This window comes from Saccopteryx bilineata, chromosome 5 (genome assembly GCF_036850765.1).
Source record: "Saccopteryx bilineata isolate mSacBil1 chromosome 5, mSacBil1_pri_phased_curated, whole genome shotgun sequence".
NCBI classification, from domain to species: Eukaryota; Metazoa; Chordata; class Mammalia; order Chiroptera; family Emballonuridae; genus Saccopteryx; species Saccopteryx bilineata.
In genome coordinates this window covers 236,253,943-236,269,061 of record NC_089494.1, presented here as the reverse complement: position 1 = coordinate 236,269,061, position 15,119 = coordinate 236,253,943, and the positions used below count along the sequence as shown (strand labels likewise).

The following is a 15,119-nucleotide window of genomic DNA, read 5'->3' as shown; positions in this document are numbered from 1 at the left end:
CTGCAAGGTGGGTCAGCCCTGAGGGAGTTTCTCTGGGATGGTGCTCACAGAAACAGGAAGCAAGTTCCTTCTCCCTTCGCCAGCCCCGCAGGCCCCTTCCGGCCGGAGCCCAGCGGGCAGCAGGCTGGAGAAGCAGAAGCGTGGTCTGCACAGTCCCCGCTCCAGCCTCACACGGCAGAGCGGAGGAGGTGAGTCTGAACTAAGAGACAGCGGCCTTGTACCTGGCCCCGGAAGCTGGCTGTGGGCGGGAAAAGTTGAGGTCATTTGTTTTCACACTCCATCAGAATACTAGTTGTTTCACCAATTCTTTTTTGATCGTATTTTTTTTTTTTTTTTTTTTTTTTCATTTTTCTGAAGCTGGAAACAGGGAGAGACAGTCAGACAGACTCCCGCATGCGCCCGACCGGGATCCACCCGGCACGCCCACCAGGGGCGACGCTCTGCCCACCAGGGGGCGATGCTCTGCCCATCCTGGGCGTCGCCATGTTGCGACCAGAGCCACTCTAGCGCCTGAGGCAGAGGCCACAGAGCCATCCCCAGCGCCCGGGCCATCTTTGCTCCAATGGAGCCTTGGCTGCGGGAGGGGAGGAGAGAGACAGAGAGGAAAGCGCGGCGGAGGGGTGGAGAAGCAAATGGGCGCTTCTCCTGTGTGCCCTGGCCGGAATCGAACCCGGGTCCTCCGCACGCTAGGCCGACGCTCTACCGCTGAGCCAACCGGCCAGGGCCTTGATCGTACTTTTTAACTGGACAATCGTCAGCCCCACTAGGGACTCCACTTCCCAGAGGATCTTGCAGCTGCATTCAGCCACAAAGTGAGCATAACATGAGGAATGCCAGTTCCAGGTCGCCTTCAGCTCAGGCTCAAGTCCCTGGGGCCATGCGGACCGTGATGGCACTAGAAGGAACAAGCCTGAGTGGCACAGGGCTGCCCCGGCGGACAGCAGGGCTTGCTGCAGACTGCCACCCGAGAACTAACCTAGGATTTCAGCTAGTGACCGTACCTGCTCAGTACACGAAGGGTCAGCTTGAGGAACAGCAGTGGGGGTGGGCAGTGCTTGGTACCCTGGAAATTCTGGCAGGATTGGGACACGGGTCGTCGGAAAGAAAATTCCTGCAGCAGCCATGAAGCCCACCTAACCCTGTTCTGAATGTGTTACAGCTCTAACGCCCTTCTGTAAGGGGCCAGTCGTGCTGGGCCTCCATATCTGCATTCTTTGTTCACTTTTCCTTTTTTTTAAACAACCTACTCAAGATGCAAGGCCATGCTTAGCTCAGGGCCATAGTTTGTCAGCCTCTGCTTCCAATCCACACCTGTGTGTTTTTTCCCCTGCTTGCTCAATTAAGAAGCCACAGACTCCTGCTTCCCTGCTGCACCACCCCCCACCCCGCCACCAGGCTATTTCAGACCACCCATCACCTCTTGTGAGGACTAACAGAAGCGTCCTCTTTGGACAGAGCAAGATTCCGGGAGTCTGATCAAGCCCTGCCGCTACTAGACAGGTCATCTAAGGTAAGCCACGCCCTGCGGTCCTCAGTTTCCTAATCTCTAAACTACAGAGGCTGAAAAAGACTGTGGTGATTAAACCACCTTCTAAATTGAAAACCCTATGAGCTAACGTTTTGCACATTTAGCTGGTGTTACTCGTTACTCGGGGACCGTCCATGCAAAACCCACCCCTGAATAAAGCAGCGTTTTCAAAAGAAATCAAAACAAAACACTGGCAGGAGAATAAGAGCAGGAACTGTGTGTGGCAACAGCCTCCTCAACTACATAAGCCGGGACGCCAGGGTGGAACCAGCTGGGAATATTCTAGGGAGAAGAGAGCAGGAAAGAAAGTATTCTGTACTTTTGACGCTTACTGTAATCTTTAGGTAAAAGTGCCCTGACATCTTAACCAGATAAAATAATTAATCAATGGTAAACTCATTTGGAAACTTATGAATAATCTACAACATGGTAAAATTTTTATTAAAAATTATCCATCAAAATGAGAAGAAGTGTATAAAACACCTTCAGGGAAGAGAGGCTTTTGCTAGACAGACGATAAGCACAAATAATATCACAGGATCACCACGTAACCTGCACAAGAAAGTATTCTTTAGAAACCACTTGTGCACTATGGCTGTGACAGCTGCCACTGATCGTGAAGGACTTGGGTCTCCAGTAGGGTAGGCCCAGCAGTCTCTTTCTCAGAGAGACCAAGGGGGTCTCCGGCTTCTAATGGTTGTTTATCAAAAGTAACTCTAATGTTTTTCTTAAAAGCAAAAATAGCAATCTACTGTCACTAATTTAAATAAATGGGGTGACTTCCCAAAGTGTGTACACGTGACTGCATTTCCATGAAGAAAAGCGTTCCGATCCCGTCTGGAAACGCTGTCCTGAGGGTCCCCGTGGGCACCAGCAGAGGAAAGCCTCCGAAGGCCCAGGGCCCAGGCGTCTGTTCTGCTTTGTTTAACTCAGTTTCCCAACAGACCCCAGAACCACTTTTCCCCCTCAAGCAAAGTTTATGCACATCTTACCTTGTCACCGCTCCACTGTGCACTGACATGGAAATCACTAGGGAGAATCCCACTTACGGGGTCTGAAATCTTCTAACTATTCCACTCATCCTTTCCTTTCTCACGATCAGCACACATCACTGACCGTAGGCAATGCATACAAGGATCTGTGTTCCCAGAAGATAAACCTGTGTCTGCCGCAAGAGACGAGTCCCTACTGAGTCCTCTGTGTTCAGAAATTACGCTGCTTGTTTCTGAGTCCCCTATAAAAGAATAGGGAGAAAGCTCTCCCCAGGGAGAGCTGTGGCCGGTAGCAGCATGGGCCCTTGAAACCCCTCCCACCTCATCCCCGCAAAGGCAGCCTGGCAGGCCCACAGACACGAGCCGACTGGTGGAGCTGTGGTCATCTGACCCCTCACCCTGTCACTGGGGACAAAATGCCAGCTCTCAGGCCCAGAGCCATCCACACCCAGGAGGAGGAGGGTGGGAGCAGAGCAGGTGGATCCAGCTGCTCCCCACTGCTGCCTTAGACCAAAAAGACAAGCTCAGAAAACCCCTCCCACCGCTCCCCCCCGTCTAGGGAGCCTCTGCACACACCGCACTGTGCACCACAGGAACCAGAGTACAGAACGGCCCAGAGAGCGGACATAGCCCTCCCTTTGCCAGCCAATCACGCTGATGTGCTCCAAGAAATGCCAGTCGCCAGCAGGACTCTCAGCAACAAGACAGAAAGCTTCAGCCCCACTGAGCAACAAGCAACACCCTACAGAGAACCAGCATCTGATGTGACTGCAGCTCCTTCGTGATCAGATCAGTGGGGGGGAGGGGCACAGTCACAGCTGTCACCTCCTCGCCCAAGGTTAACGTACCCTGTACTCTGTAAGGAATCTCTTCAGAGCAAATCAAAACCGCTTGAAAGCCTTAAGGAAATGCTAAACCCAAAATAACTTTTATAAATTCTGAAATTACGTGGCCTAGTGAGCACTCTGAATTTCCAGAAAGATTTTGTGCCCTTCAAGCCTCTGGCATACACACATTTCTTCTTCGTTTTAACCACATCAAGAAATCCCCTAAGAGATGCCATTTTCTCAGCAAGGAAAGTTACAAAAGAGAATATGAAATGGGCTCGTTTTCACAAGCAAAGTGAAACACTTCTATGTTTTATTCATGCAAAGCGAAACCCCTTCCCTCTGCAGCATTGCTAATTGAATTTGCTCTTGTAAATTGCTCTCTTAAAAAAAAGAATCAAAAGCAAAAGAAAGTTGTTTTTTTTAAAAAAGGGCAGGAATACAAAGGTCCCTTCTTCTAGAGAATGAAAACTCAGGGGACCCAAGTGGAGAAATAGAACCGTTTACTGGCAAACAGACTTTTCTATTTACTGCAATCCAGCTCGAGGGTCCCCAACCAGCACCCGAGCCTGCTAAGGTCCCGAGAGCTGGGAGGGGACCCTGCGTGAATTCTCACTTACCTGTTGACGTTGAGCGAGATTAAGAAGCGGTTTAACAACACGCGAGAACCTAGCCCACCTCTCAAAAACATAACCAAGCAACGTGACCTAATTTAAAACATTTTTTTCTTTTCTTTTCTTTTTTTTAATTGATTTTAATGAGAGAAGAAGGGAGAAGGAGAGAGACAGGAACATTGATCTGTTCCTGTCTGTGCCCTGATCAGAGGTCAAATCAGAGGGTGGGAAGCTCTTCCAGCTTTGTAGGTCAACTGAACTCTGAGTGTCTGCAACAGCCTCTCTCCCTCTGTCTCAAATGATACACTGTTCTTGAAACCTCCCTGAGGTCTGGCCCCTCCGTGTCATGTCATTAGTTGTATCCGCTAGCGTCTATGGCTTTAACAAATCAAGAGCTAACGTTCATTAAGCATTTGCCACGTCCCTATCGCTGTGCCAATTACTGCACACACACAGGCACGGATACACGCGCCTTGTGGTCCTGATGATGAGCTGCATTTCCGACGACAGAAATTGAGGCTCAGAGCTTGAATAATTTAGTTGACTGGAGTTTGAATCATTTTTTTCTCTCCCCGAACACATGGCATTTGGCCTCACTTTAAAGAGCTGGGGCTGCTGCAAACCTCATCAGTGAAATCAGCTCAGAACTTAGCCTTAAGAAAACAAAACCCGACCTCGTTGCACATGTATGTTTGATCTTTTCCTTGGCTTCTGCCTTAAAAAAATAAACCTGGAGGACAGGAACCAGGGAAGGATCAAGCATCTTACACCCTTCCATCAAGGCTAAGCATTTTTAATGATGAGCAAACATTATCAGGCGTTTTCCTCGTAAAATTAATTAATTCATGTCAATGCATGGACTTCAACGCTACAGCTCTGCCAAGCAGGTGAGTGACGGGCGTGGACGCTTACTCTGCCCAGCCGTCAGCGTTCTTCGCTCTGTTACAGAAGTGCGAAGACACAACTGTGATCCCTCAGGAAGGATCAGCCCACCAGCAGCCAGAGGACGCCTCACCTGTCCTGTACAGACCATTTCTCGTGTCTCGGTCCAGCAAAAACGCTTGTTCTTTGAATGGTGAATGCTCAACTATTTTCCTTTCTGGCTTAGAACTTGCAACTGAATCAAAAGACTATCAAAGTCACTAACGCCCTTGGGAGACCAAGGCTGGGGTAATCCAAGGCAGGGCTCCCTCGGGAGGACCCGTGCTCTGATAGCCCAGAATGCCCAAGAATGGAACAGAGAGCGCCCCCTCTCTGCTGTCCGGGGATTTCACCCGCTTTTGCAATGGTCCCGTCCATTTTCAACAGTGCAGTAACTAAATCACCCCGCAGCTCACCCCTAAAGGCTAGGGGATTCTCAGGTACATCGAAAGTCGCCAAAGATTAAACATATAGTTGCCCCCTGAACAACACGCGGTAGAATATGTCTTTGAAAACCAGAACTTCCTTGCTGGAGAACAGGAAATTCCCAACACAGCTAAGGAAATAGCGCTTCTATAAATAACAAATTTGAGGCAGAATTTCAGAAAAATACACACTGAATGGAATTTTGATTTGACCAGCTGTTTCAAGGGTTAAAAAAGTTCAGCCAACCCCACGCCCCAGAAGTTCCAGGGGACTGTGGCTTAGTGATCTAACGCCTGTGATTCGAGGCTATAGAACGCTCCCTTCCCGCAGCCCCGTTAGCAGAAAACACCAGCAGGAGGGCCAGTGAAGTGACCGCGTGGAACGGACGGCTAAGGCAGATTGCAGAGGAAGGGAAAAGAGCAGTGAGAGTTCGGGGGACCTGGGCGAGCTGGGAGCTGAGGTGACTGAGGGTGAATGAGCAGGGGAGAAATGTGCGGCAGTCGAAGGCGGGATCCAGAATGACAAGAGATTTCAGGTACAGAAACTGGAAGGGAAGGAGCACGGAGGGTTTGTGGGGTGGGGAAACGGAGACAGGCTGTCATTTCTTACATTTCTAAAAAAAAAGTCTACTGTCCTTGCATATTCGGTGAAGCGCAGGAACAGCGAGACAGGCTTCGGTGCTGAGCTAAACCTGGGGCACCTGGCGTGGGGACAGGTGACCACGGCACCGCGGGGCACACTCACCGGCCGTTGTCGCGGCCCACGCCCCACACGCGGATGCTGACGATGGGCTGCGAGTGCAGCACGGTGCGGTCCATGGGGTCCAGCAGGCTAAGCGTGTCGTTCTCCAGGATCAGGTACATGTCCTTCCCCTGGAGGCAGTGAGAACCGCGTCAGCTCCCTCCTGAGCACCCCCTCCCACGTCCACGCTGTCCAGGGATGGCGTCTCCTGAGGAGCGCGCCCTCCCGCGTCCGCGCTGTCCAGGGATGGCGTCTCCACTGTCCGAGGAGGCCACCCCTTGGGTCTGTAATTTGTTTTCCTTAGACACAAACACCCTCTGCTGACTAAACTCTTTGAGAATCTTTCGGATTTCCCTCACATCCCAATTTCTCCCTCCCTCTCCGAGTCCTCTAAAATAGGTTCCCCCAGCCTGCATTCTAGCCAGCTCTTGTTTTCAATCATTTCCACTTTCGAATCTTTAAGAAAAAAGGAGAATGGTGGGTTTCCTGGAGAATCTGGTCTTTTGCTCAGGCCAGGACCGGGATCCGCTCGCAACCACACTCTCCCCGGCCTTCCCCTCGGGCCGGCCCCCAGCAAGCACCCCTCCACGGCCTGCTCAGACCACAGCTCTTCTCCACATCTACACACACCCCTTCTTCCTGTGTGATCTGGCTGGCAATGAGCAGAAACAGCTTTGTGACATTTTTTGTTACTACCACAGCTAACATTCACACGACTTTATCACATCACAGATGTTACGTCACATGCTCAAGGTACCTTGGCTCACGAACTTTCCAACCTGCCCTGAGAGCTTGGTTTGCTATGATTTCCAACTAGCAGATGGGGAAACCAAGGCTCACAGGACAAGCCACATGCTCAGGCCTGACCCAGAACCTGCGACGCCGTGAGCTGCACAGGTGTTGTGTTAATGGGGGTACGGGGAGGCCAAGCTCTCTTATCTCTTCTGCGGCTACTCAGGTTTTCGGGTTTTTCTGTCCGTCTCCCCACCTTTGTTGGCTCTTTGAGGGTAGGGATGATAGACTATTCAACAATACTTACCCTGAAATTCCTGAAGCATAATTTAAAGAAATTATTCAACTTTGCTCAACAACTGAAAGACTGTGTCTCCTGAAGCTCGCGGTCAACCCTGAGGCTGGGACACTGCAGCTAGGGAGGTCTAGCTGGGGAGCACAGTGGGGCTTCCCGGTGGGTCCTCAAACCCCAAAGCGGGATGGATAAATTACTCTGGGGTGTGGTTTTTGAGGAGGATGTTTTCAGTTCCCACCCAAGGTTCTCAGACTGAACACGAGCTCCACTGCTGAGGTGGCAGGCGTGGGTTTTCAGTGCCTCTGCTGGCCAGGGAGGAAGTTATTATAAGAGTCTACGTCTGAGATCCAGGGTGATCTGAAATCTTCCCGAAGGGCAGGGAAGCCACTTCCAGAAGAGAGCCCCGGCACAAAACACAGCTTGTGCAGACCGCACAGAGTCCGGGGCAACAGCTGCCTGCGATCTCAGATCCACGGCGCCCCCAAAGGTCTTTTCGGGGAATTGCAGCTCATTCAGCTTGCTGAGGGGCGAGGCCTCTGCCTGTGGCCACCTCAAGGTTGTGGCTGTGTCCAGACCTGGGGCAAAGAGCCAATTCTTAATTAACTAGCTCGCAGGATAACCGTGATTGAGGTGCGGGTCCTGGAGAGGTTCGGTTGCCCAGCGCCACACAAGCACGGGGTAACTGGTCAGTAGCTGAGCAACGGTTCTCAGAGCCAAGAGCAGAGCCATGCTGTTGTCCCCAACACTGTCCTTCAGCTACAGGCCGGGCTCCTGTCCTCCAGACTTCAGGTGAGGGCTGCCACTAGCGGTTCTCAGGAGCTGCGAGACCGCCGGGCCAACCAGGGGATGTGCTCTGAAATACCTGGGGGCCTCTAGGGCTTTCTGGTGCCTTCTTCTCCTCTCTGTCCCTTCCCTGCAGGAATTAAGCACTGACTGCAGCCCAGAGGAGACCTCACCCCACCCAGGACCCACTGGTAAACGGCCCCCAGGACAGCTCCCACCGGGCAGCAGCCCCCCCTCTGTGCAGCTGCACCCAGGGCAAACATCGTGCAGGTACTAACAGACTGTGAAGGGCTTGTTGTGGCTGATGTCATCACCTGATGCGTCAAATAGATTTTAGGATGTGACCATAGTGAGATCAAGTCCCCCCTCATTGAGCTGGGTGACGCACTTCCTTTGGGCTGGTTCGGCTTAGAAATCTCAACTGGCTCTCCCAAAGGCAACAGAGGCTCTGTTAGCGGGAGGGGGCGCTGGAGTGGAGGCGTGGAGCAGCGCTGCCCCACGACGCTCGGCAGGCACGCTTACAGGTCGCGGAGCGTGGCAGGGATCGGCTTTTCCTGGTTCATATTTTTATCAATATTTCATATTTATACTAGTCATTTGCCTTTCTGAAATTAACTAGTATTTCAAAATGGAATCACTATATTCAAAGTGAGAAAGATTACACAGGTATCAATTTCTAAACTCATATATACAATAACATTGATTTTCAGATTGCAAATAAAGAAGAATGTGTTATAAAGCCTAATTTTTCAACTCTTGGAGCAGCAGCACCAGGATTTTTGTGTGCCTGTGTGGGGCCACGCTCCCCTTTGGATACACTCTGAGAGGGGCGCGGGTCTTCTTCCAGGAAAACTGCTCTTGTATCCTGGCATGCCCAACTTTGCATGCAAATTTAAGGGATTTTCTAGGTCCTAAAATCCACAGTGGATTCCTGGGGACTCAGGAACCTCAGGTTAGACCCTGTCACTTAGATGCTGCAAAATGTTCTCTTGTGGGGTCCCAGTCCTCACTGGGCCCTGACAGTGCTAATGGGCAGATCACAGGGTGCACCCTGCCTGCATGGCCTGCTTTAGGGAACACGCACCCGACAAACACCTGCAGTGTCCCAGTGTCCCACAGTGTCCCACAGAGCTCTGGGCTTCGTGAAGCACCACAGAATGAAACCAAGCCAGCCAGTAATTATTTCCACGGGTTCCTTACCTCTCCCCAAATGCCGACTGTATCCCGGATGTCGTTTTTGCAGTAAGAAAGCTGCCGGATGCAATTGTTGACAGCAACACTACTTTTCCCAGGGGCGAGGTCCTCCTCTGCCATTTCTACCCATCCCAGAGAGCGCACCGCAAAACACTAGAAGGCAACATCAAAGAACGTGAAATTACTCCTCAGTCACAGGTCAGTCTCTATCAATTTACCCTCAAATCCTCTACAACAGGGGTCAGGAAACTTTTTGGCTGAGAGAGCCATGAATGCCACATATTTTAAAATGTAATTCTGTGAGAGCCATACAACGACCCGTGTACGTTACACATTATCCAATAAAATTTTGGTGTTGTCCCGGAAGACAGCTGTGATTGGCTCCAGCCACCCGCAACCATGAACATGAGCAGTAGGAAACGAATGGATTGTAATACATGAGAATGTTTTATATTTTTAATGTTATTATTATTTTTATTAAAGATTTGTCTGCGAGCCAGATGCAGCCATCAAAAGAGCCACATCTGGCTCGCGAACCATAGGTTCCCGACCTCTGCTCTACAAGGTATGCCTAATGAGTCTAACTGCTCCGTAATGTTCGACCATCTAGTCCTCTATGGTTAGGAAATTAAATTGTGACTTTTTTTTGCTATTAGGAAATGTAGTGATAAATCTCTTCTTGCCTAACTTCCTGTGTGTGCTCAGATTTCTTTCTTAGAATAGATTACTAGAAGAAGAATTACAGGGCCAATGGACATAAAAATTTCTAAGCCGCTTTATCTATTAGAAGGCAGGGTTTTTTTTTAACAGTAAGAAGTGCAACCCCTATGAGCTCTGTGAGTTGTTAGCACCTAGAAAAAGATGATAGAAGAGAGAATGAATTATATCCATGTCAGGCATGTTAATAACAATGAGGCAAAATGTAGTAATACCCAGAAGTGAAGGAAAACAGGGGGAAAGCGCTTCCCCGGTAGCAAGGCGCGGTCGTACCGCACGTTATTAGCACTGGACCCTGAGGAGCCCGCAGAATGCACGGTCTGTTCAGACCCCTTACAGCACAAACTTCATTTACGCTTTTTATCATCTAGAGATATTTTGAGATGACTCTCGTTGTCTTTCTAAAGTTTAGTTATTCAATTAAAAAAAAAAAAAAACCAATAGTTTTATATGCCTATTGTAATAAGTAAAAAATCCAAAGCTGTAAAAGGACAGACACCCTCGGGACATGTGAGGGCGGCAGCATCTGCCCCGTGGGTCACTGCCAGGACGGCCGGGTGGCTCGGGGCCCCTCACCCGACCCTGCAGTCCAGATTCCTTATCCCCCTCTGAGGGCTGGGGCCCCTCCCAAGCTGCACCTATGTTGAAGAGACCACCTTCCAGGATAGGAGGGGCATCTTGTAAAGTCTCCCAAAGTGAATGCCATAATTAAATGAAGAAATAGCCTGACCAGTGGTGGCGCAGTGGATAGAGTATTGATCTAGAACACTGAGGCCCCACGTTCAAAACCCTGAGGTCGCCGGCTTGAGCCTGGGGTTTCCGGCTGGAGCATGGGACCATAGACATGACCACATAGTCGCTGGCTTGGCTGGAGCCTCTCATCCAGGCACGTATGAGAAGCAATCCATGAATAACTGAAATGCTGCAACTACAAACTCTCATCTCTCTCCCTTCCTGTTTCCTTGTCTCCCTCTCTCTCACTAGAAGAAAAAGAAAAAGAAAAAAAAAAAAAAGGAAATGCAACAAACTATCCCAAAGTGACTACATTCAGTCCAGTTCAACCTTTCGCAGTTCAGCCTCCAAGTTCAGACCCTTTTCTGGCTTGTTGATCACAGTTTCTCAGGGGAAAAACACAGACACATACGCACACCCAGAATACCAAAGACACTTGACTTGAGCACAGTGCAGGGGATCCTCGCGTCCTCCCGCGGGAAGCACTGTGGTCCCTGCGTAACCACCCAGAGCAGAACGGCTGCCGTATGCTGGTGGCGCACGAGGCTGCTCCCACACACACCAGAGAGAGAAGGCTTCCCTGCAGTGACTGTGAAAGCTGTCAGGACCCTGTCTCCCAGGCAAGGCCCTCACATTTTGTCTGCGGGTGTGTGTGCACCATAGTGCAACTGCTCAAAGGAGAGGAGGGTGCCCACAGGCACAGGGCCGGCTGGGACCAGGGGAGGGGCGGCCTCTAGTCAGCACTGCGGTCTGTCTTAGCTGGTCTGCCTGCCCCTCTGCTTCCTTAGCCCCAGACCACACCGTGCTGCTGCAAGTGGACATGCCAGATGTGTCACGATGCACGTCACAGCACATCTTCCTCGTTTGGTAAGACAATCAGCGTCACTGGTCTGAGCCCAGAAGTGCTCGTTCCCACTCCTCCAGGGAGCACTGTGCAGCTCACCAACTCTCTCCTCTGCTGGCTCCCAACACAGTCCCTAGTCAGAAAACAACGCAACCACCTACTCTGGCCTGCTGTTTCACTCGTTAGCTACCAGCTCCATGTCCCCCTCCTGCCTCAAAAAAAAAAAAAAAGTAAACACTCTTGATTTGAAGAACATTTATGTTATTCCAGCCTTTAGTAACAGAAAACAAGCATGACACAGCTGTATCATCTGACCCAGCAAACAAGGCATTCTTCGAATGTGAAAGATACTGACTCACTTCATCCTTACCTCAACCCTCTGAGATCCACACTGAGTTAGCTGCACCCATTCTACACACGAGGAAAGTGAGTGAAGCATGAAGCTGTTAAGTGGCGAACCAAGGATTCAAACCCAGGCAATCGGACTCATTTTGGGGCTCCCGCGCCTCACTACTCTGCTCTATGCCTGAGATTTTACTAGAGGGACAGTGTCAGATGGGGCTCAGCCCACAAAGACACAAAGAGTGCTCCAGGACACAGACAGTGATGTCAATACAGTTGTGAGTGCATGGCTGGCGTAGGGATGGCCTGGATTCAAATCTCAGCTCTTAGATTTACTGGTTCTGTGAGCTCGGGCAGGTAATTTCAAAATCCCCATGTTTTACGTTTGTTAAAACAGGAATAACCATGGTTACCTCAGAGGGTTCTCACGAGGAGAAACACAGCAAGAGAACGCAGCAGACAGAAAGCACTCAGTGAACATCTCGTTGAATGAAAGGGCAAAGGAATACAGGGCCACGGGAGTCTTAACCGGAATTGTCGAAGGGGGGAACGAGAGAAGCAGAACATCTGTAATTGGGGTGACCACACATTTCAATTGTCCCCAGGATGGCTCTGGTTTATGCTTGTTGTTTTGGCAAAACTATTAAGACACAACTTCTTTTATTCTCAAAAGTGTCCCAGTTTGAACAACAAATTATTATAGTCACTCCAGTCAAAATCCCAGGGCATCCAGCCTCCGGTACGTAAACACGCTGAGATATGCCCACATATAGGGCGCGGAATCAATAGGAGCTGCTCTGAGCAGAGCGTCCTGGTGATCCTGGGTGGGGGTTTGAACCCTAAGAAACCGGTACTGTTGTGGGATGTCCTTAAAACTAGAAGCCAGGAGCACATTTTTTCACTTCCTCTAATTGCCTACTATAAAGTCTTACAGCCTATGAATACTCAAAAAAATTTATTAACAATAAGTAAAAAAAAAAACCAAACACACATAAAACACAACTGGCTGCTTTTTGTCTCTTGAGTCTAAGAACTCATGGATTTCAAAATAAACCGGCTCATTAAAAAAATCCAGGGTATTTTTCTTGGCTAAGAAATGCAAACGGCTAACTAATCCCACCACGATGCATTAAGTATATTGTTTTGTCATGGTGATAAAGAGAAAACAAGAGCGCTAAATATATTACTGTTATTTTTATTTCAAGTAATTTTCCTTGTGCAATCCCACTATTGCAATTTAGTTTCTGATTTGGAAAGCTCCACTAAGGAAGCAAAAGAAAACTGGGTGTACGGGGAATAACAGAGCGCCACCTGGGAGTGGAGCGGCACAGAGCAACCTGGGCTGTTTGGTGCTGCCCCCGTGTGGCCGGAAGGTTTATAACCAACATCACTCTTCCTTCAACAGGGGTATTAATGATATCTGTACTAATCAGCTCTGAATAAACACTCATTTCAGAGTACGTGAAGAGTTCAAAATATGTAGTAAACCTGCTTTTAAAAAATACTTTTTTTCAATATTTGAATAAAGATCAATGCTTGTTGCACTTTGATCGATGCTCATCTTAGCCAAAAGAGCAAGAAATAAGTAATGGTTCAGAGCATGGACTGTGTCATCACAGGAATCTGGATTCAATCGTAACCTTGCTATTTATCAGCTGCTGACTCTGGGCAAGTCTCTTCCAGTCTCTAAGTCTCAGCTTCTTCATCTGTAAAATGGGAATAACAACAGTACCTACACTTCCTAATATTCACTCTGAGAACTAAAGGAGATAATGCTGGTAGAGTATTTAGCATACTGCCTGGCATGTAGAAAGAACTCAACAAATTATAATCATTATTATTGAAAAATGTTAACTCTTTTCTATGTGCAGATTTTAAAGATTTCCCTTGTTTAACAGATTCCAGCTAAAAAGCTAACAGGTGGTGTGGAGGGGAGGTACTGTAGATCGTGGTATGTGCGAACACCAGACCCAGAGGGCTTTGTAAAAAGACAGAAAACTGGGCCCCGGCCTCCCACCCCCGTTTCTCATTCAGTAGGTGAGGGGAGGGCTCAAGAACCTGCATTTCTAACCAGCTCCCACGTGATGCTGAAGTTGTTGGTCTGGCGACCACACCTTGAGAACCACTGATGTGGACAGACGGCCCCTTTCCTTACTCAAAGTCATGCTGTGCCCATGACTGGTCTCGAAAGTAAAATCTGGGTTCAAATCCCAGGACTGCCACTTATTATTTGTGATCTTGGGCAAGTTTCTTAACTTCTCTGTGCCTCAGTTTCCTCATCATAAAATATCAACACTAAAAATACCTGCCAACAGCCTATCCCATGTTGTGAGGATCAACTGGGCTAAATGAGTTTGCTACTGCCCCTGTTGCTGGCATTACTTAATTTGGGCATTGAAGGCGACCAGGGACATGGCTGGATGAGAACAGACCCAGCTCCTTCCCTCCCACCTGTTCCCTCCTCTTCCGCACTGGAACCAAGTTGCCACATTTCGGCTGGAAACATACATCCTGTTAGCAATTTCCCTTTCTTTGAGTCCCATTTAAACAAAGACATCCGCCTGGAGAGAACCTCTTCCTAAAACACGTGTGGAAAGAACACAGTGCAGAGCCGTGGTGTCTATGCCAGGCAGACCCACCGGCGGGTGTTGGGCCTCCATGAGTCGAAGTGGACTCCGCTGAAGAACGACAATCACACTAGGAGATCCACAGGAAGTGGGGTGGGGAAGGGAAGGCATGTCGCACCTTCTTCTTTCGGGGCCCAGGAGACTCTCATTTCCTTCTTTGTGTTCCCATGGGCCGGTAGTGTTTTCCTCCCCAGAGTTTTCAGGACGGCAAGCAAGATGCGCATAGGCTGGCAGGACCTGTGGGGGCCTGGTTTCCAAGCCCTCGGGAGGTTGAGGGCAGGGGACGAAGGAGGGGAGAGACGAGGAAACTGGAGCTATGGAAGAGGGGGTATGAGCCTCACCTCTGCCCCGGGGAGCCAGCCTCCGGCACAGCGTCAGAGAAGGTGGGGCTTAAATGAGCTAATGTCCCCCAAGCAGCACATTCAATGCTCAGAACACGGCCAGTGCTCTATCACTACTGAGGGACGACAAAATGGTAAATGATCCTAGAATCGACAGCAACACAAAACTGCAGTTACTTAAAAAACCCAAAGAGGTTCACAGAGAAAAGCTACAGCTGGGGTTTAGCATTATAGATATAATCCTAATTAATACTTGCTTATTGGAATGACTTACCACTCAAGTTTCATTACCCAGCAGCACAATCACAACTGTGTATTCAAGTCAGTAGACATTCACGGAGTGCCTGTTAGTTCCTGGAGACGTAGAGAGGAGTCAGGCACAGCCCTGTTCTGGAGAAGCTTGCAACAGAGCAGATACGAGGGGGATCTACAGCACGGCCACGTGCGTGGAGGGCAAATAGGC

At 49.5% G+C, this 15,119-nt stretch overlaps 1 protein-coding gene across 9 annotated transcripts in view; it reads right to left on the bottom strand.

Annotated features, from left to right (window-relative positions):
• Positions 1-15,119, bottom strand: part of APBB2 (amyloid beta precursor protein binding family B member 2) — a 392,503-nt gene that overhangs the window by 69,650 nt on the left and 307,734 nt on the right. For all 9 annotated transcript variants that reach the window (XM_066233437.1, XM_066233440.1, XM_066233436.1 and 6 more), the window contains 2 exons: positions 9,060-9,206; positions 6,053-6,180 (listed from right to left, as the gene is read on the bottom strand). In XM_066233437.1, coding sequence (XP_066089534.1) covers positions 6,053-6,180; positions 9,060-9,206 — 275 coding nt within the window. The remainder of the gene's footprint in view (positions 1-6,052; positions 6,181-9,059; positions 9,207-15,119) is intronic.